Source organism: Protopterus annectens, chromosome 3.part0 (genome assembly GCF_019279795.1).
Source record: "Protopterus annectens isolate FY-2018-M chromosome 3.part0, PAN1.0, whole genome shotgun sequence".
In the NCBI taxonomy this organism is placed as follows: Eukaryota; Metazoa; Chordata; order Ceratodontiformes; family Protopteridae; genus Protopterus; species Protopterus annectens.
In genome coordinates, this window is record NC_056731.1 from 117,927,968 (window position 1) to 117,950,010 (window position 22,043).

Below are 22,043 nucleotides of genomic sequence, written 5' to 3' on the forward strand. Positions count from 1 at the left end.
TAAAGTCCATGGCTGATGTATCTTGGAGGACAGAGGTCTCTGCATAGTGACATACATTTGAGATTCAGAGTTTGTACATTAAAAAAAAAGACTTTCAGTGAATACATCCTAGCTATCTTCCAAGTTTGTGAAAGGAAGGGACACATTATCCCTTCAGACAGCAATCTTGACATTTTCATTTACTGGATCAGTACTGTCAGATTTAACTGTCTAACCTTAGACCTGACCTTAACAACTTCAGCTGGGGTGCTTAACAAATGTTAATGTTCGGATATGCAATATTTTTTATGCTTAAGTGATTTGTCTTTTTCTGAATTTCAGAACATAATCACTGTGCTCCTTGTACAACATTAAAATTAGCCCTTTTTGAACAGCAGCTAATGTTTTAAATTCAGATAAATATGACAGGCTCTTTCACTTAGCACACCTATGTCTTTCTCCTTGTCTGTATTCTATCAATCCATGATAGGTAAGAAGTCCAAACCCCTGTTTGGCTTCATTCTACTCTGTTACCTTTCCCTCTGTATTTATTTCCTCTCAGTACTTTGGTTCCTTTTCCAGGTTTCTCCAGTAAATTCCAGCCTCCTCCTGCCTATTTTTATACCCATACTTATTCATCCCTTTGGACAAAACTTCCTTTCTCCATACTCATAATGGCTTAGTTCTTACAATATTTATTACTACTTTAAGAATATAATATTCTGTATAATTTGTGTTATTCTCCTTAAGAACCTGCATGTCTCATTGTTTTATCATCATCATCATCCCGTTCCACTTTGATTTATAACCTTCTGCTCGTGTTATATTTATATAAGCTTTAACTGAGCAACTCTGAAGTATCCCTTCAAATCAGGTAATTCTAAACCATCTTGTTCTGTGTGAAGTATCAGCTTATCCCACTTAACGTTAGCCCTCTTATTGGCCCAGATAAATTCCTTCACCTCTTTATTAATTATTGTACACAACTTCTCCTCTAGTTGATAAAAGCATGCCTGAACTATATATAAAGCTAAAACGATTAAATACATTTTCACTGCTTGCATTTTACTATTGATAAACGTAATTATGAGTATACAGGTTCGCTCTTTTTGTGTTATCTTGTGTTTAATCTCTTCCCAAATATTCATAACTGCCATAAAATAATTTTTAATCCATACGCCTAAATATTGCATCTTATTATGTCACCAAAAATATGGGAATTGTTGAACCAATTCATGTGTAGGTAAATAGTGCACTGCTATGGCCCTTATTTCAACAGCAGTAATAATAACAGCCTGATCATGCAGGACTAATTTGCCATAAAATTTACTGAGTGCTTTTGTGTAATTGGAAAATCTTCATCAGAATGACAAAACATACAGGAAGTGAAACATTTAAAGATATCATACCAAACCATATGACCAAAACACAAGCAAGGTTATTTCACTCTATTGTATTTCTCTTTCAAAATACAGTCTATGGGCACATAATCATTTAACCCTGCTAGTCTATCAGCAGCTAATTCCAGTTACCAAAATAGTTCTTTTTTGAGTAATTTATTTTGCCAATAACCCCCCATCCTGATGTTGAACCTTCTCTAACACACAAAAGAGAAGCTTATTGAGATCTGGGAAACAAGACTGTGTTTTGCCAGGGCATTGCTGCTGTTATTTTTTTAAGTATACATGCATTGGTATATGTCACTAAGCCTTTACTCAGCCTTATCCACATAATAAGATGAGCATGCTGTATGTGTTGCAATAAACACTACACCATTACTATTACAATTAAAAAATACTCTACAAAAAATAAGTCCAATAGCAAAAATAGCAGCCAAGTTGGCCACCACACTGAATAACATTCACCAAATACTATGATAAAATCAGCTTTAATAGCAACTTTAAAACAACTTCACACATAAAAAATAAAAAAATACGGATTAGCGCTAATCCATATTTTTTATATTTTATGTGTACAGTTGTTTTAAAGTTGCTATTAAAGCTGATTTTACCATAGTATTTGATGGATGTTATTCAGCATGGTGGACAACGTGGTTGCTATTTTTGTTATTGGACTATGTATTTACCACATATGGCCTTTGGTTCTCTGCATCCTGTTTCATTTGTTGTTTTACAATAAATAAGTCAATCACTACTACAGCAAATTTACTAACACAGATGTACCTACACTGTTTGCAGCTGCAGCATTTTGCCATACCAACCTACAGGATGGAAGTTTGATGTGGTTTAACCCTCTCTGAACAGGCCTTGATATTCATGTTACCAATGTAATAAAACCTAAGGCTCCTGTTTCTCTGGCTCTACATATTTGTGTGAGTTATTATCCTCTGACATTTCTTACTCCTCTATCATGCTTCATTTGTCAACCAACACATTGTGGCTGCCCATGAATCCCCCTCTTTTAATACAAGTCTGAGGAAGTCTAGTTATTAAACTAGACGAAAAGCGCTTAATAAAACCATAACATTTATTAATCCATTCATGTTCTGTACCAGGCTTCTTTGATATTGTCAGGTATGCTCATTTGCGCGTGAATATGAAAAAGCAATACAATCTCTGAGCCATTTAGATAAAGTGACTTTTGATACAGCATATCCCATTTTTGGCCCAGAGAAGGAAATGAAAAGTTGATCTGTCTTGCGGATAGATTTAGTCCTATCTAAGTTAAAACGTAGTTGCCTATGTACGTCCAATGAGTGTAGGCAGTATTCTTCTTTATTGAAATAGTTTGGGAAAAACACTGGGAGTTCAATGGATTGGTTCACAGAGAAATCAGAAATCACTTTGGGGAAAAAGGATGGATTAGTACGTAGTGATACTCTGTCTTTATGAAAAACTAAATACGGGCTCTTGACGCATAAGGCTTGTAATTCTGATATCCATCTAGCTGATGTGACAGCCACCAAAAATAGAGATTTCCATGATAGAAATCTGAGGTCACATTTTGCAGCAGGCTCAAAAGGGGGTAAAGAGAGAGACTCTAATACTAGGGAGAGATTCCATGTCTCTAAAAGACACCTGATTGAAGGTCTGCTATGAAACACTACTTTGAGAAAGGTCTTGCATAGGTGGGTGGAGATAAGTGGAATGTCCTCTAAACCATTATGAAAAGTGGAAATAGCTACTAAATGGACTTGAATGGTAGAAGCTGATGCTCCATTCTCAAAAAACACAGAAAGGCACTAAAATATAACAGAGACCAGAGCTAAGAATGGGGTCTAGCAGCTGTTCTTTAGACCAAAGAGCAAGCCTTTTCCATTTATCTCTGTAAAGTTTTCTGGTGGATGGCTTATGGGAGGCCAGAATAATATCGTGAACAGGTGAGGAAAGGGTTTCCTGCCTGGTGACTAATGGAAGAGGAGAAACCAAGCTGTCAGCTTGAGAGTGGACAGATTTGGGAGAGTCAACCCTTGTGGGTGAGAAATTAAGTCGGGATGAGTGTCCAGGATCCATAGAGGTTGTAACAGGGGAGGCCGGAGGAAGGGGAACCACACTTGGAGAGGCCAGGATGGGGCAATGAAGATCACCTTGCATCTCAACTGAATTGCTTTCTTCAAAAATAGGGGTATCAAGGGAATTGAAGGATAAGCATAGAGGAGACCCGTGGGCCACTCGTGAGTCAGAGTGTCTCTCAGGGACTCCCCCTCTGGGGGAAAGAGGGCAAAGAAGCTGCTGCATTTGTTGTTCAAAGGAGAAGCAAAGAGATCACAGCAAGGCTGACCCCATTGGCTGAAAATTTCTGCCATCAAATTTGGACTGAGAGACCACTCATGTGGAAGGAGGATGCATCTGCTCAGCCTGTCCGCAATCACGTTGGAGCTCCCCGGGATATGTGTTGCTATAAGAAAGCATTTGGAAGCTATCGTCTAGTCCCAAATTCTCATGGCCTCTCGACACAGGGGGAAGGATTTGGTTCCTCCTTATTTGTTTATGTACCAGACTACTGACATATTGGCTGACTGAATTGCAATCATTCCAGATGGAAGGAGTGGATGTAATGCCTGCAACACCAATAGCATCGCTTTCAACTCCAGAACATTGACATGCAGGTTGGCCTCTAAACTGGACCATGTGCGTTGGACTGTCTTTCCCTGAAAATGGCCCCCCCACCCTATCAGGGAAGTATCTGTGGTCACCGTGGCATTGGGTTGATGAGTCTGAAAGGGGCAACACCAAAGTTCTGCATCTGGCCTCATCCACCAGAGGAGATCTTGCTTGCAAGAGTTGGTAATGAGGATCTGTGAATTTAAGGGGTGGAGATTTGCCAACCATTGGGAAAATATGAGCCATTGTAATAGTCTCATATGTAATCTTGCTAGAGAAACAATTGGAATGGCTGCAGCCATGGACCCCAGAGCCTGGAGAACTTCTCTTGCTGACACCTTTTGTTGACAGAGTATCACTCATACTTGCAATTTTAACCTCTGAAGCCTGTGAGCTGGTAGAGATACCAGGCATGTTAGAGTATTGGAAATTGCCCCTATAAATTCCAGCTGTTGGGTAGGTTGTAAATTGGATTTCTCCCAATGAACTGTAATGCCTAGTGAGAGTGTGTAATGGAGGCCCATGGTCAGAAGATCCTTGGTGGGGGCGGAAAGGAGACAATCATCTAAATATGGAAACACCTGGAATCCTTGAAGTCTCAGATGAGCTGTCACCACTGCTAGGCATTTCGTGAACACTCTGGGGGCCGTCAAGAGACCGAATACCAGGGCTCAGAACTGGTAATGATTGGCTCCTAGCCAGATGCGAAGGAGACTCCAGGAGCATTTGTCCATTTTGATGTGGTAATACGCATCTCGGAGGTCTATCGAGCACATCCAAACATCCTCCCATAAAAAGGGAGAATGGATTGAATAGTGACCATGCAGAATTTGGTTTGAACCACTGACTTATTTAGATGGTGGAGATCCAGAATGGGTCTCCAGTCCCTGGTGTTTTTTGGCACTAAAAGAATCTTGAGTAAAAAACAGATCTGCATTAATCTGGGGGAGACTGGTTGGATGACTCTTTTTTTGACACAGCTTTCTTATCTCTGAAGCCACTTCTTCCCTTTGACTGGGTGGAACATCGGGAAGGTTCTTTGTAGGTTTTGGATCGGATGTTAGAGGGATGTAGTAGCCTCTGGAGATTAATCTCTGCACCCACCAATCTTTTGTAATAGATTACCAGGCAGTTTGGTGCAGAGAAAAATAAGCCCCAACTGCTTGCAGAGGTACATAAACATCCTGCTCGCACCTGGCCAGTGTGTTTATTTTGTTCTTTATTTCTTTGTTATTTATAGCACTTTGTGTACTGTGTATTTTTCTAGCTAGTTTCACTGTGTGTGAGGTATTAACTGGAAATTGTCCACCTTTATTAAGCATCTGTTGGGTTGTTTGTTTCTAATAACTTGTTGCAGTTAAACTCTTTTTTCTAGAGGCTCCTTTAGCTGTTTAAAACTTTCATTTAAAGGCTCACTGCTGCTTTTCAGCTGTGAGAAACATTTCTGCAGTTTGTTCTAAGTAGTGGGGATATTTGTAGCATTTCCATATTCAGGCTTGTATTTGGGCCTAGTGTTTGTGGAGGATGTGTGTCTGAGCACATATTCAGGGACATCTTGGTTTAGCCAAAGCCATCAGGAATTTCAGTGAGAGAGAATTATTTGAGGTCATTGGCTGACTGAGGTCACCTGGACTACAGCTTAGACTAAGCACCTCATTGGTTCTTTTGAGATTTCTTTCTTAAAAACTGTCTCAGGTTTCAACTTTCTGTTACCTAAGAAGTTCATTTGTGAGTTTCTGCCATTTTACACTGAGCTTGATCGAAGGAAGGATACTGAGGAAACTCGGAGCTATAATATATAACATTAAGTATCCTGTTTTTTGTTTATTTTGTTCTTTATTTCTTTGTTATTTATAGCACTTTGTGTACTGTGTATTTTTCTAGCTAGTTTCACTGTGTGTGAGGTATTAACTGGAAATTGTTCACTTTTATTAAGCATCTGTTGGGTTATTTGTTTCTAATAACTTGTTGCAGTTAAACTCTTTTTTCTAGAGGCTCATTTAGCTGTTTAAAACTTTCATTTAAAGGCTCACTGCTGCTTTTCAGCTGTGAGAAACATTTCTGCAGTTTGTTTCCCACCCTGCCTCCCTGTTGATATAGTGTTTTTATAGTTGATGGCTTTGCAGTTGCCCGCCCCTAGTGTAAATTTGGTCTTGGACCCTCCTCCCAGTCTAGTGTCATTACCTCATTCTACCCAGTACAGGGAGAACATTTGAGAAGGCCAATCAGCTTAGTTTCTGCTACTCCTTTCTCTCTTTCCTTTCTCTCTTTCCACTTAAAAAAATGTATCTGCTTTTACTATATTTGTGTTTCTTTCTACTTTATTTTGCTTTTGCGTCATCTTAAAAGTACTCAATTGTATTTATTACTGCTTGGTGTAACTCATTCTAAGCCTTTTAGTTTAAGCACTTGGGCTTCAGACCAGTTGTTTTACATTAAGAAGGTTTGTGGTCTGCACTCTAGTGGCAGAACAGGTAGCTTACATCCTTCTAAGTTGGGAACTGCTGATTGAGGGCTCAGTGTCTGTTATTCTAAAAGTGTATTAATTCTGGTTTAAGCACTTGGGCTTCAAGCCAGTTATTTTACATTAAGAGGGTTCGTGGTCTGCACTCTTGTGGGAGGAGAGGCTGGACTCTGTCCTTCTGAGCTGGGAATTTCTGGTTAAAGGCTTATAGTGCCTGCATATTTGAACTGCTTCTTACTGAAATTGGTACACCTTGTTTGCTGTAGCATAGACTAGATCCAGGCCTGCTGAATCTAGCTTTGTTTGTATAACTTGAGCACTAATCCAGGCATTTATTAAAGTATTCAATTGTATTTATTACTGCTTGGTAGTAACTTGATTAAAGTGCAGCTATCATTCTAAGTCTTTTGGATTAAGCACTTGGGCTTCAGACCAGTTGTTTTACATGAGGAAGGTTTGTGGCCTGCACTGTGGTGGCAGGACAGGTAGCTTACATCCTTCTAAGTTGTGAACTGCTGATTGAGGGCTCAGTGTCTGTTATTCTAAAAGTGTATTAGTTCTGGTTTAAGCACTTGGGCTTCAGGCCAGTTATTTTACATTAAGAAGGTTCGTGGTCTGCACTCTTGTGGGAGGAGAGGCTGGACTCTGCCCTTCTGAGCTGGGAATTTCTGGTTAAAGGCTTATAGTGTCTGCATATTTGAACTGTTTCTTACTGAAATTGGTACACCTTGTTTGCTGTAGCATAGACTAGATCCAGTCCTGCTAAATCTAGCTTTGTTTGTATGCTTGTTGTGTGTTTGCTTATCATTTCCCTGAAACACTAATTTCACCTAAAATGTGGCTTTTCAGCGCTTCTGTGGATCCCTAGTGATATCTGCATTGCTTACTGTACTTATTTCCTTGTTTCACTTGAAAGAAAGTTACTGATTGTCATTTTTGCATTTAAGTTACCTGTAACACATTGCATTTAAGTTACCTGGCACGTGCTCACTAAGTCAGCACTAAAAAAGTAAAAGCACTACACCCTCACAAACTCCCCTTGAGTACCTTGTTCCCCATTGGCCCTTTTTCCAATTATAAAGGAATTCCCAATACTATTCTAGCATGTCCAAAGGTCAGATGTCAATCTCCTCTCCGGTGCAGCTAGTGAATCTGGGAATCTTGAGGCAATGTTACAACTGCCTCATGTACACAGACAACCCTCTCCTCCTCCCAACAATTTCCAACACATGTGAGAGATGCAACCATATAGCCAAACTGGAGGCTAAGCTCTCTCAACTCAGTACTGGTGTAACCAGTCAGGAGGAGAAGGAAACCACACTCACTACAATTCCAGTCTCACATAGACCTACCATGACAGCAAACCAAACACATAGACACACAAAAACATACTCGGAGGCTCTAAATAAAAATCTGCCTAAGCAGCAGAGACCTCCAAAGCAGACACCCAAGCAACTGCTACCCCAAAACAAAACACGTGCAACACATAGCTCACAAAGCCAGTGTGCTGAACAGTCACAGCCCTTAAGGCTAAACAACACACCTGATACACTTGTAATAGGTGACTCCGTCGTCAGGCACACTGACGTCCCGCTCACCAGGCTGAACAAGGAGAAGGTCACGGTGAGCTGCCTGTTGGGCGCTAGGATCCGCCACATAACACAAGCACTCAGGTCACTCCAAGACAAGTACAAATATGACTCAGTCATTGTCCATGCTGGTGTGAATGACCTGAGACGTACCTCCCTGGACTACATGAAAAGAGACATAGAGGAGCTCTCTGAGCATGTAGCCCAGGCCGGTATGACCCTGACCTTGAGTAGCATCTTACCCTCACCAAGAATGATGCCACAATATGAAGACAAGATGATCAATTTCAACAACTGGCTTAAGCATTGGTATCATTCAAAGGGGATCCAATGCCTGTCAGCCTGGGATGACATGCTCGACAAGCCACGATACTTCGCTAGGGACGGCTTGCACCTGTCACCCCTGGGCTTTCAGATATTGGCAAAGGCTCTTGCTACCCCCATAGTGCCTTTTTTAGGCAAGGCTCAAAAGACAAACCCACCTCCATAGGTATCACAAGGGATAAGAAACTAAGAGTAATGCTACTCAACGCCAGAAGTCTAAACCTCAAGATGCACGCACTCGAAACTCTCCTTAGCATGGAGAACATCGATATCTGTGCAGTAACAGAAACCTGGTTCAAGGCTCCAGAGAGCACCCCAGCACTACCAGATTATACCTCATACCATGCTTTTCGGCCCCAAAAGTTGGACCGAACCACAAAAGGAGAGGGAGTATCAATATTTGTCAAAGATACCCACACCTCCAGGTTGGTGGCACAGCACGAAGTATCAGAGACTATCCATGTGCAACTAACAGTGAGTAAAACTGCCTTCCAGTTTATAGCCTGCTACAGACCACCCTCCCAAACCCAGGAACCCCACTTGGCCTTCCTGAGAACACTGGAAAATATGAAGGTCTCTCCAAACACAATTATATTGGGTGACTTCAACTACCCAAGCATAGACTGGGAGCATTACTCTAGCTCCAACACCCTAGCCCAAAGGTTCCTAGAATTTATAAACTCAAATGCTATGGAACAACTTGTTACCACTCCCACAAGAGGGGAAAACATACTGGACCTGATCATCACCAACATGGGGACTCTATGCTCCAGACCAGAAGTGTATCCCTCACTGGTAAGATCAGACCATAAACTAATCTCACTGGATATTCACATCCCGACCCCACCCCCTGCCCAGAAAACCACAGTGAAAAACTTTTCTAAAGCAAATTTCACACTCCTCAAAACCGAGGTGGAATCCTTCAAAGCCCCCGGGCCTGTGAAAAATATGGCCCAGACCACAGACTCCTTTATAAACGCATTCTATGAACACCTTCAGGAATGCATGGATCATGCAATCCCAACTAAAACCAAGACCCAATCCTCCAAAGGCAGACGTCCTGTCTGGTGGCCCCAGCCACAAACAAACTATACAATAGAAGGAGGAAGCTACTACATGATAGAGCAAAACCCAAAAAGGGAAGGCATCTCTGATCAGTATTAGCAAAAAACTATGGGCACTCATAAAATCGTCTAAGGCCAGCTTTGAGAGACAAATTGCACAGGACACTAAGGATAATCACAAGGCTTTCTTTAGTTATGTTAGGAACCTGGGTGGGAATTCCCAGATATGCTCAGAATTAGTCCAAAATGACAAAAAATACACCAAACCCACAGACATTGCCAACATCCTAGCTGACAGGTTCAGCGCAAACTTCTCCCCCCCCCACCAAAAGGGCAAATATCTATCCCAGCAGAGTGCTGCCCCCCTGACATCTCAGATGCTCAGGTAAGAGCCGTCCTCTCCAAAGCAAAAAACACAGCATCAATGGGACCAGACGGTGTCCCGGGCTGTGTCCTACATGAACTCCAAGAAGAGCTAAACCCAAACATAAAATTACTGTTCAATCTCAGCCTTACTACAGGATATGTACCCAAAGAGTGGCGTACAGCAACAGTGGTCCCTCTCCACAAAGGTGGTGCCTCAATGGATCCTGGAAACTATCGCCCCATAAGCCTGACTAGCTTGGTCTGCAAACCTATGGAATGGATCATCATGGACCTCATAAATAAAGATATTGGGGACCTACAGACACTGGATCCTACCCAGTTCAGCTTTGTTAAGGGCAGATCCTGCCTCTTAAACCTGGTCAATTTCTTTGAAACAGTCAGCAAGGCCATTGATGAGGGGAAGGTGGTCCACACAGCCTACCTGGACCTCGCAAAAGCCTTCGATACAATACCCCACTCGGGCATTACAGATAAGCTCACCAGCTTAAATATAAACCCCTATGTCACTAGATGGGTTGCAAACTGACTCAAGGACAGAACCCACATGGTTAGAATTGCTGGAGCCATGTCAGACTCCAAACCAGTTACAAGTGGCATCCCACAAGGCTCAGTCCTGGGACCTCTCTTGTTTGGTATATATTTCTCGGAGGTACAGGCCAACACGGAAGGACTATGGCTGACCAAGTTTACAGATGACTGCAAACTGGGCACCATAATCGACTCTCCAGCTGACACAAGCATCCTCCAAAAGGGCCTCATAGAAACAGACAACTGGTGCCAGAGCCATGGCCTCAAGCTAAACGCCAAAAAGTGTATAGTCATCCCCTTTGGCAAAAACAAAGTGCCCACAAATTACCACATAGGTGGTAATCCATTAAGTACAGAAGAAGTAATTAGGGACCTGGGGACCCAAGTTGATAGCAATCTCTCATTTGACAACCATGTGGCCAAAGTGGTTAGAAGAACATTTTATATAGCCCACCTAATCATGAAGGGATTCACATCTAGATCAGGGGAGGTCATCATGCCTCTTTACTTATCCCTCATCAGGCCCATAATTGAGTACAATGCCCCTTTTGGGATGTACCTTACCAGACACCTGCAGCAACTGGAAAGACCCCAAAAGTACCTCACCAAGAGGATCAAAGGGCCCAAACAGATGCCATATGCTGCCCGGTTAAAGAAACTCCAGCTCTACTCAGTGGCATACCACCTGCTCAGAGGCGATCTGTGCCTGACGTATAAATCCATGTCCAACCCGGAATTAATGGACATGCTGCCCTCAAAAAATCCAAATCCCATTGAACTACGCACTCGAGAGACTTGAACGTCAGCACTGAAATAAATAGGACATGCTGGAGGAACAGATTCATAACCCAGATGCTCCCTTCACTCTGGAATAAAATCCCAGTCCAGGTTAGGCAGAGTCCCTCATTGACTCTCTTCAAGAGGAATCTTGATGAGTGGATGGGAGATCGTAGGTTTACCCCGGGTATCACTTCTGTGTCACTGTTAGACAGAGGCACAGTATACTAACCTCAAAAAAGGGCGTAGCAAAATTAATTTAAAATGGGTGGCGAAAGCCAAACACACTCTGGCTAGGTTTATAAATGCCCTAGGGCAGATAGCCTAGTATAAACCTATGAACCTATGAACCTATGAAAGCAATTGGGCAACACTTCAGGAGCATTGATAAGACTGCCCGGAGAAAGAATTCCTGGAGTCTTGATTTTGGTGATCCCCTCTGCCCCTAAAGGGGAATCTTCCACCATTGGATCCCCATCTGCCTCTAGGGGAATCCTCACCACATGCGTTACTGAAAGGACCTTGAGATTTTTTGTGCCATATTTTCCCACTCCTCTGTTTCCTGGAAAAAGAATGTTGGGGCTTGAAAAAACATAGGCCAATGGCAGACAAGGTCTTTCCATCCTGCTCGCACCTGGCCAGTGTGTCCTTTACTTTAGAACCAAACAAGGAAGATGGTTCAATAGGGTCGTTCAAAAAGGAGGACTTGAAGGAGTCTGCGAGGTCACAGATGCACATCCAGGCATGACGCCTCATGACTATGCCTACACCAGCAGTTCTAGCCACCCCTTCGGGTGCATGGTAGAGCAACCTCATGGACGAGTTGGAGATAGACTCAAGCGTGGCAAGTTGATAGGCAACCTTGTCTCATGCCCCATCAGAAACTTGACCCGCAAGGGCTCCAGAAAGTTTGGAAATGAGATCTCTTTGGAGTCTCGTGAAATGTGCCAAGTAGTTCAGGGACCTGACTACAAAGGTCGCTGATGCAAAAACTCACTTCCCTAGTCTGTCCCCAGCCTGGGACTCTCTGTTGGGTGGGTGAACAGTAGGACTTTCTTCCACTAGATCCATTTTAGTGGCCGCTGCCACCACCATAGTGTCAACTGGCAATCCTCTAGACCAGTGGGGCTGCTCCTCTAGACCAGTAGGGCTACTCCTCTGGTGGGGAAAGAATCTTATCTGGTCTCCGGGGAATGGCCTCAATAGAGTCAGGATTCTTCCACACACACACTGCACTATGAGCTGGACTAACTCATCGGCAGGTGGGGTCACCCAAGACGCAGAATGTCGAGAGTGAAAAGCCTGCAGGAAGGCGGACAATGCCGAGGAAGGATTAGAGAGCTTCCAGCCACCCCCCTGTTTCAATATTTCCAGGATGTCTCCAAAGGAGACATCACCAGGGGGTGACCATGGGGACCCCTCCCTATCATCATAGTCCGTATCCTCTGTGAGAGACTCTTCAGGAGAGTCAATGTGTTTCCTCTTACATGCCTTCTTCCGAGGGATTCTTCAGTGGGGATATCTGAGGAAGACTCAGATGGATGTGCACCCTGAACTGGGATTTTCTGAGGCTTCTGATCTCAGTGTCCTGGGGAGGTGGCTCATGGTAGCTGTAGTGCAGAGTGAGCAGGGAGAAGCTCTGATGTAGGAGGAGTGCTTCCAGAAGAAAGCACCCTCTCCATCACCTGGAAAGCAGGCCTGTCCAAAGAGTAAAGGGAGCCCAAAACTGAGTAGGACAATCTCAGAACTGGGATCACACCCCACTCTGTCAGACCCGCTCCTGGGGATGGAGCCTCAAGTAAGATCAGGGCAGATGTCATCCCTGAATCCAAGGATGGAACCGATAAAAAACATGGAACTGTGCTCAGAACCAAGGACTCCACCCCCCCAACCATGAGTCTGAGGAAGGGATGGCTCTGATGGAACCAAAACCCAAAGTGGTGGCCTTGATGTCTCAGTGAGAGTCACTGTCAACACTGAGGAATGGGTTTCCACCAAGGACGTCAGAGCAATAGGCTTCAAAATCGACGGATCTGAAGGAGAAGAATAAGTGGGAGTCCTGGGAGCAATAGACCCAAACTCTGAAGTGGGATGAGTCTTAGGAACATTTGTTATCCCTCTTGCTGTCAACAGCTGATCCAGCAGGTGCACCACATTGAATTCAGAAAGACTCCTGGTGGACCTCGTGGACACTCCTGAAGGGGAGTTGGGTCAGTCCAGAAAGGGACTGTACGTCTGGCCTAAGAACGGGTCCAATGAAGGGGAGTACTGGGTCTGTGGTGTTTGAGTTATCGGCACTGTAGTCTCTAACTTGGAGACAGGTAATAGAGGAATCAGTGGCATCGAGAAGGGATTTGAAGTTATAATCTGTTCCAAAGGAATTGTCGAAACTGCTTTTGGTGCAGTAAAAGGCGAAGTCGGTGCTGTAACTATTGTGGAAAGTAAGGTTGGAGCCATGGTCGACATTGTAGACAGGGCTGATGTCAGAGAGGTTGGTGGCAAAGGTGGCACTGACGTCAAAGTTTCTGTAATATCTATAACCTTGGTTAAAGTGGCAACTGGAGCAGAGCTTGGAACAGAAGCAGTTGTAGTTGGGGCTGATGAAACAATCCTATGCTCCGATGAAGATTTGTGGGCCTTATGTTTATGAGACTTGCCCTTATCCCCAGCCAGTGAAGAGGGATCTGAATGGGGCCATTTTTTGTCCTTCACTGGAGGGTTGAGACCTCCGACACAGAAAGGGCCTCTGAGAAAGTAGAAACTAAAAGGCCTTTCAAAATCAGTTTGTTTTTTTCTTTCATTCAGCATCTGCTGACTAAAACTTAAACAAATCTGGCAAGGAGGTTTAACAGAGATGTGAGAAACCCCCAGACAATACACACAATCATCGTAAGAGTCACTGTTAGTGAGTTTGCCATTGGAAGAGGTGCAATGTTTAAACCCCGAAGTCCCTTTTTTATCAGACATTTCCATACACACGAAAACACAAACTACTAGAGACTAAAAAGAAGGAATGAAAAAAGGAAGAAGATACCAATGATGGTATCAAACAATACCACAAGGTTAGGAGAGGGCGTACCAATGATGGTATAAGAATTACCCAATGGGTAGAGCTAGACAGATAAAAGAGGGTAAAGAGTTAGATTAGGAAAAAAGTTAAAACCCCCCTCACAATTATCTAAAAAATATAACTTAGCTGGAGAGCTCGGTGAAACGCTGCTATATGGCTGTGCGGCAAACGAGATCTGAGGTAACTGGGAGAAGGGCATTGTAGGTAGTAGCTTAGCTCGAGAGTTTTTGGTGTATGCGAGTTTGGTATTAGGCCGACTCGGTTCTGAGCCCCCATCAGTGATGAATGAGATGAAGATTAATAACATCATATTGTTATATAAAGGCAAGCACAGTGTTTTCTAGTCACTTTGAAATAATCAAAACTACTTTGTCTTGCTGCAAGTCATGTTGGTTTCCTGTTTGAGCTGTTTGTCTCTTCTATAATGCAACCTGGTACTTATAGTACTGTTCAGCAACCTCAAAGGACATGTTATAGGTAAAAGGTGAAAAACTATTACTTTGAGGAGCAGGAATTGTTCAAATGTTTTTCTAGTGAACAGAAATAGTATAATGGCTTTGGTGAACTTGTATGGCCCATAAACTGGAACTGAAGGAAAGTACAGTTGTGTAAGTAAACTTACCATAACAATATCTTACACAAGATATAAAGGCTGGACAGCTTCCAAAGCTTCAGGATACCTTCCACACACCCAGACTGTTGGCTGCTCAAGCATAGCAGTGGAGAAAACTTGAAGTCTGGGCACAGAGTTCATTTGTGTGTCCATGCCAATGGAAAGAGGGAGGCTACAGCCCTGAAAGAAGTCAATGTTACATAATAAAAAAGAATATCCTCACCCAGGCAACAAAATCTTACGCAAATAAAGGGGATGGAGAGAGGTAGTGGCTACAGCTGCAGTGATTATTTGAGCATTTATTATTATCTTAGGCTTACTTACATAACTGTATTATGTTCTTCACTAAATCACTGCAGCAGTAGTCTTAGTTATAAGGATAAATTACCATAGCTTACAAGGTTTGGGAGGAAAAAGGATGAGGGCAATGGAGGCCCCTGGAGAATGGTCCTAGTAAAGCCTACTCTAGACCCAGAAAATGAATCTAATTTGTAGTGCTTTGTAAAAGTATGCACAGAAGGTCAAGTTGCTGTCTTTAGAATAATTCTAGAGTCCACCCGCTTCTAAAAAGATGAAGACAAGGCCTTAGTAGAAGTCTAGTTATTAAGCTAGACGAAAAGCTAATAAAACCATAATATTTATTAATCCATTTGTGTTCTGTACCAGGCTTTTTTGTTATTTCAAAAGTTTTAAGTGGATTTTTGTATGTGACAATATCAAAGCACATTTATTTATTATTTATTATTTATTTTACATTTGTTAACCGGGATGGTCCGACTGGATACATGTCCTTTTTCAGCGGAGGCCCGGGGAGAAAAGCTCCAACAGAGTTACATTGATAATTAGGTACAGTAAATGAGCTGAAAGAAGTTAACAAAAACATAGGCTATTTACATACAAGTACAAGACTGCCATTACTATTTCTGAGATTACTACAAATGTAACATTATTAACATATTAGCAAGGACGGTAGGCAGTATAATGACATAGAGTTAGACAGGATACATATTTCTTTATCACAGTATACAAAGTACTTATCATCTTAGCTAGTTGTTTATGTTTTAGTTAATGGCACAGAGCTAGTCTGGGTTTGAGCAAGGACATAGCCAGTGTGACTTGAAGTGGAGTTTTAGACTATTTTTGAATTGACTTAGAGAAGTTGCAAGCGTGATGTTATTTGGGAGAGAGTTCCATATTTTACCAGTGGTGTTGGCAAATAGCGTCACCACCTAGGTTGAGAGATTTAGTTGTTTGGACAAGGAGTCTGTTTGCTGAGTGAAGGCAGCTTAGATTGGAGTAGGGAGTCATTAAGTTTTTAGTGCTGGGGTATTCTCAGGTTGTTTAAGGATTTTGAAGGCCTCTATGAGTTGGGACTGGTGAAGAAGGTGTGGGAATTCTATCCATCCAAGCTTTTTCAGGTTAGTACAGTGGTGTGTTCTGTAGGGTAGGCCTGTAACGAACCTGGCAATGTGATTATAGCAGGATGAGAGCTTGGCCAGATCAGATTTGTTAAGGTGAGTGAGGACAGGAGAGGCATATAGTAGGGTAGAGAGAAGGTGTGAACGGGCTGCGGCTGCCCTGGCATTCGGGGTAAAGAAGGCTTTAATTCTATATAGGGTCCCAAGTTTCTTGTTGACTGACTTAATGGCTTGGTTGATATGTATATCAAATCTGAGTTTATTGTCAATGTTTACTCCTAATAGCTTTGTATAAGTGTCTGGGGAGATGATGGTCCCATTATTGGATTTTATAGTGAAGTTTTCAGTCGGAGATCTATTGGTTGGGTAGAAGAGAAGTAACTTGGTTTTGTTTGGATTTAAGATCAGGAGATGGTTGGCAAGCCAGTCTTCGACTTTGGTGAAGCTATGTTGGGTGGTAGTTAGTAGATTTGCAAGAGAGGCATTGGAACATATTATAGTTGAGTCATCTGCATATTGAATGCAGGTGGCTTCAGGGATGACTGTTTGGATGTCGTTTATGAAGACTGAAAAGAGGAGAGGTCCTAATATGGAACCTTGAGGAACTCCTATGCTATTTGGTAGTAGGCAGGAGAGCTTGTTTTGCCACATTACTGCTTGTTGTCTCCCAGTAAGGTAAGCTTGAAACCAGTCAAGGGCTGGAGTATCTAGATACAGGGTTTTTAAAGTATATAGAAGTAACTGATGGTTTATCATATCGAAGGCTATCGATAGGTCCAGGAAGAGAGCGGAGGATATTTTTTTATTATTCCGGTTAAGATTAATGTTTTCAGTAAAAGAGAGGAGGGCAGTGGTTGTACTATGATGGGGTCTGAATCCATGTTGAGAGTCTGTGAGTAGTTTATTTTGGGTTAGATAGAGCATTAGTTGGTTGTGCATGCACTTTTCCATAATTCTGGCAAGTGGTGATAGTATGGCTATAGGTCTATAGTTGGATAGTTCTGTGGATGAACCTCCTTTGTGGAGTGGAATAACATAGGATATTTTCCAAATTGAGGGGATTGAGGCCTCGGTTATGGTTCTGTTAATTAGGATTGAGATAGGGTAGGCTACGACATCTGCAGCAATTTGCAGGTATTCAGCCAGCAGAAGATCGGCTGAAAGGGTGGTTGGCTTCAGTTTTTTGAAAAGGGATCTGATAAAGGATGTGGACACTGGCTGGAAGTTAAAAGAGAGTGGTGAGTCGGGTATAGTGTTTATAGAAGTGTGGGGAGGAGAAAGTTGGTTAGCTAATGACTGGATGGTTTCTGTGAAGAAAGTATTGAATGAATTGGCTATATCTTCTTGGCGCTTGTCAGATAATGTTCCTGGGGTCGGAGTAGTGGATTTGCCTGGTTGGAGAAGTTTATTTATGCCTGCCCAGTACTTTTGAGGGTTATTCTGATGTTTATGTTGCAGATTGTAGAAGTAATTTTTCTTATCTAGTATGATGGCTTTTTAGTCTCATTTCTAAGTTGTTGGAATTTGATACGATCTAGGGAAGTTTGGTAGTCGCCATTTATCCCACGCTTTGTCTCTAGTTGTTATTTTGGTTTTGGTGTCTGTTGTTAGCCAGGGTGCTAGTTGAGTTTTAATTCTTATTGAGCATTTAGGGGCATGCGAGTCAAGTATAGTAAGGAATGAATTGTTAAATTATGACACTGCCTCATCAAGGGGAAGGAACTTTAGTTTTGTCCAGTTACATGATTTGAGTTCAAGTTGAAATTTAGTTGGGTCAAAGTTTTTCTTGGATCTGATAGACCTATAAATAGGTAAGCTTGTACAATTAATTTTGTCTTTCATGATGTATGTGAGCAGGTGATCACTATGATCATTAGGGAGAGTTCCAGACATATAGTTCTGGGGATGACTGTTGGTGAGTATCCAGTATAGTATACTCTCTTTTTGGTTATTGTTACCTGTACGTGTGGTTGATGATATTATCTGAGAGAATCCATGTAGGTTAACAGGGATGGGGTTGGACTGTGCTGTGCATTGGTTCCAGTCAATATTAACATCGCCCAGGACAATGGTTTCTTGAGGGTAGTTGTTGGCTATCCAATGTAGAATGACCTCTAGTGTTTCTACATTGTTCCCAGGGGAATATAGGTGACAATTAGGTTAATGCCCTTATGATTATTTAGTAGAATTTTTAGAGCTAGTATTTCAGCGTTAGAGACCTGGGGTGGTTGTATAGGGTTAGTTATGATGTTAAGTGTGCTATTATATAAGGCGGCTATTCCACCTCCTCTTTTCTTTACTCTATCTGCCCTAAGTATATTGTAACCAGGAGGCAGGATCTCATTGTCTTTGGTTGATGGCCGGAGCCATGTTTCAGATAGACACATTATGTTGGGGAGGTATGTGGCTAGTACAGCATGCAGGCTATGTATCTTATTGTTTAGGCTTCTAATGTTTAAGTGGCATATTAGGAGGGAGTTGACCAGTCACTGGGAGAGTGGTGGGCTGGTAGGATTTTGAGTTAAGGTTGGGCCTGGATTAGGATGGATGTCCCCATCTTTGGTTATGTTTTTCTTAGATACACTAGTAGTCTAATAACTTTGAATAGTAGTTTTAGTTCATATTTGGATTTTGGTGTTGATTGGAGTGGTTTTTTTAGAAGCAAGTGGTTGGAATTTATAATTTTTGGGGAGGTGTAGTAGTGGGCAAGTTCCAGATCAGTGGAGGTAGGGGGGTCTTGGTTTGGCATTTTGGATAAGAGAAACCTACGAATGTGAGATTTTCATAGCTAGTAAGAAAGTATGGCAGAATTAAGAGTGGTAAGATAAGAGGAAGGAGTTTATAATTATTTATAGACATGTTATATGTCATCAATGGGTGGGGTCAATGTGCTTCAGAGGAATAGTAGTGGTTAAACAGTAAAGTGATGGGGGGTAGGAAATTGGAGAGGAAGTTGTGTAGGTTGGAGAGGAAGTAGGGGTGTGGCCTAGTGGCTATAAATGTAGACACAGTGGGGTGGGTGAGATAAGGGGGCAGGGAGGGCGAGCGAGCCAGCGTGAGCTAACCCAGTCCCAGTGTTTGGTCCTATGAGTGGGGTAAATAGTCTGATAGTGTAAGTAAGCAGATTGGAGTACAGGCTTGAAATTCAACATAAACATATACAGTTGTAAAATGTCTAATACAATTCAACATAAATAGGCATTTACAGTTGTAAAACACTTACTGGAGAGACACTGAGCCTTCATGGGGTCACCACATCCACATCCACACCACACACCACATTCACCACATCCAACTAGAGCCATAGCAACTTCTCTTGCTTTTCATTCCAGAGCCTCTATAGACAACATTTGTGCAGCAGCCATTTGGGCTAAACCTCACACTTTCATCAAACATTACAAGTTGGATATGGTCTCCAGGGGAAGAGCGGCCTTTGACTCAATGGTACTCAGGAATGTTCTTCCATAACTGTATTGAGCAAAGAGTAAACCATTAATTATACTTTGGTTTATATCCAGCTACGAGTATGGAAGTTACCATTTGGGATTGATACAGGAACTTCTGCTTTCCATGAACTGATGGACCTTTTTGATAAAGCAGGACTTGAAATGCTGCATATAATCATCAGAAATAATCAAAGTAAGTTGGCATCATTAGAGAACGAGATTAAGATTTTAAACCAAAGTATAATTAATGATTTACTCTTTGCTCAATATAGTTGTAGTTATCATAGAGTGTTAAAAATGTGGAAGATTTCATTAAGAGCAATGCGGTGGTTAGCATTGTCGCCTCACAGCAAGAGGTTCTCCCATTCGATTCTCGGCTGGAGCACCTTCTGTGTGGAGTCTGCATGTCCTCCCCATGATTGAGTGACGTATAAAGACATGCAGGTAGGTGCGTATGTGAATGGGTGTGCCTTCTTTGAAGGTTGGGAGTCGAGCTGGCAACTCGGCACCATAAAAATCCACTGCCAATCATTAGCGGACTGGAGTTCCACTGTGGCAACCCCTAACCCAGAAAAGCAGAAAGACATTACTATTGCTATGAAACAGAAAAGATTAATCAGGGATCAAAACAACTACAAAAATAATTCAGTTTATCCTCTTGGGGGAAAATAGGTCAGGATCTAGTGAGGAACATCAGGGTGACGATGAAACAGTGTTAATGAATCATGATCCCCCCCAACATTAATGACATTGGTAGGGATGCTCATTAAAACCATGATGATTGTTTTTTTAGAGCAGAACCCTCAGGTGAGGAGGTCCGAATGGTTAAGGGACAAACATGTGAGTTCCAGGGACAACTACAATGGGGGCAACCAATGTTCACCCCAGCAGGAAAGACCAATGGGCAAGGAGGAGATAACAACTATTAAAAACAATGACACATTGGTGAACTTGATATTGACTGACTGATTTTATTGAAAATGTGATGGTAGAGGGACAATACAGTGGAATGAACTGTGTTCAAATTAAAAATCAAGGGTTCACCATTTCCAATTTTAGTAATTTAGACTTTGGTGAAACACACCCTGATGTGCTCAGGAAAGGAAATATGTTTGTGCCACATTTTCGACTTGATGTAGTTGATGTTTTAATTAGTCTTAGACTTTATATGAAATAGTTGAATTTAAAATTATTTTTTGATGACCAATCAACTTTAAATAACAATGTGGTAAGGACATTAAAGAGAAAGAGTGTGTTTGTACCTCCCAACAACAGCGATATCATGTTTTTTGAAAGAATGTGTGAAAAAGAGTTTAGATTGGTTCTTTCTGGCAATAAGAGATGCAATGACAATTTGAGACCTGATGAAAGAAAGGTATTATTTGAGTTAGCTAAGAATAAAGAGGTGAGAATTATGAAACCTGATAAAGGAGGTGGAGTAGTAATTACGACCCATATTGATTATGTGTCCCGGATGTACGAGATTTTAAACGACTCCACCACCTACAACAAGGTTTCAAAAAATGACTTGAATAGGGCCTGTGTTGGCATTGACTTATATCTGCTTGACAGTCTATATCAAGGAGCTTTGGATGAGAATGCTTTTACATTTCTGACTGTGGAACAACCCAATCATCCCAGTAGTGTTAGTCATCCCAAAAGTTCACTAAAACACGAACAACCCACCCTTCAGGCCAATTGTAGCAGCATGGGGCTCAAAGACCGAGCCCCTAGCAACCTTTGTTAATGAATGGACTAGTGGGGCTGTAGGGGATGCTGAACACATACTAAGAGATTCCTGGCATTGCTTAGAATGGTTAAGAAAAATAGGGGCCAATGAAGATTCTTCCTTCCTTACCATTGATGTGATGAATTTGTTTTCGGTTATTCCAAATGATGTGGGGTTAGATTATTTTGGAGAGAGTCTCCTTTAAAATAGGAGGATTCCCCATCCTAAAATAAATATTTTAGTTGAACTGATGGAAATTATGCTTAAAAATAATTATCTCAGTTTTGAGGGAGAATTATTTCACCAAGTGGCTGGAGTGTCCATTTGGGCCAAATGTGCCCCCGCGTTTGTTAATTTGGTCCTCCTACAATGGGAATATACATTTATTCTTTCTTCACTCTTTGTGAATAAAATTTTGTTGTATAACCAATTTTTGGATGATTTACTTATCCTATGGAAGGGAACAGAAGAAGAGGCTCAGAACTTTGTTCAATACTTGAAGAATACTACCACATTTTTGAAATTTACCTGTCATTGGCACCCAATAGAAATAGATTTCTTGGACATACACATAATGAAAACACTGAAGGG

General features: G+C 41.9%; 1 protein-coding gene across 1 annotated transcript in view; it reads left to right on the plus strand.

Moving 5' to 3' along the window:
• The window catches only part of LOC122796777 (macrophage mannose receptor 1-like), a 1,798,323-nt gene that overhangs the window by 308,847 nt on the left and 1,467,433 nt on the right, over nt 1-22,043 (plus strand). The window contains exon 5 of the mRNA XM_044065505.1: nt 19,796-19,916. Within this exon, the coding sequence (XP_043921440.1) occupies nt 19,796-19,916 (121 nt within the window). The remainder of the gene's footprint in view (nt 1-19,795; nt 19,917-22,043) is intronic.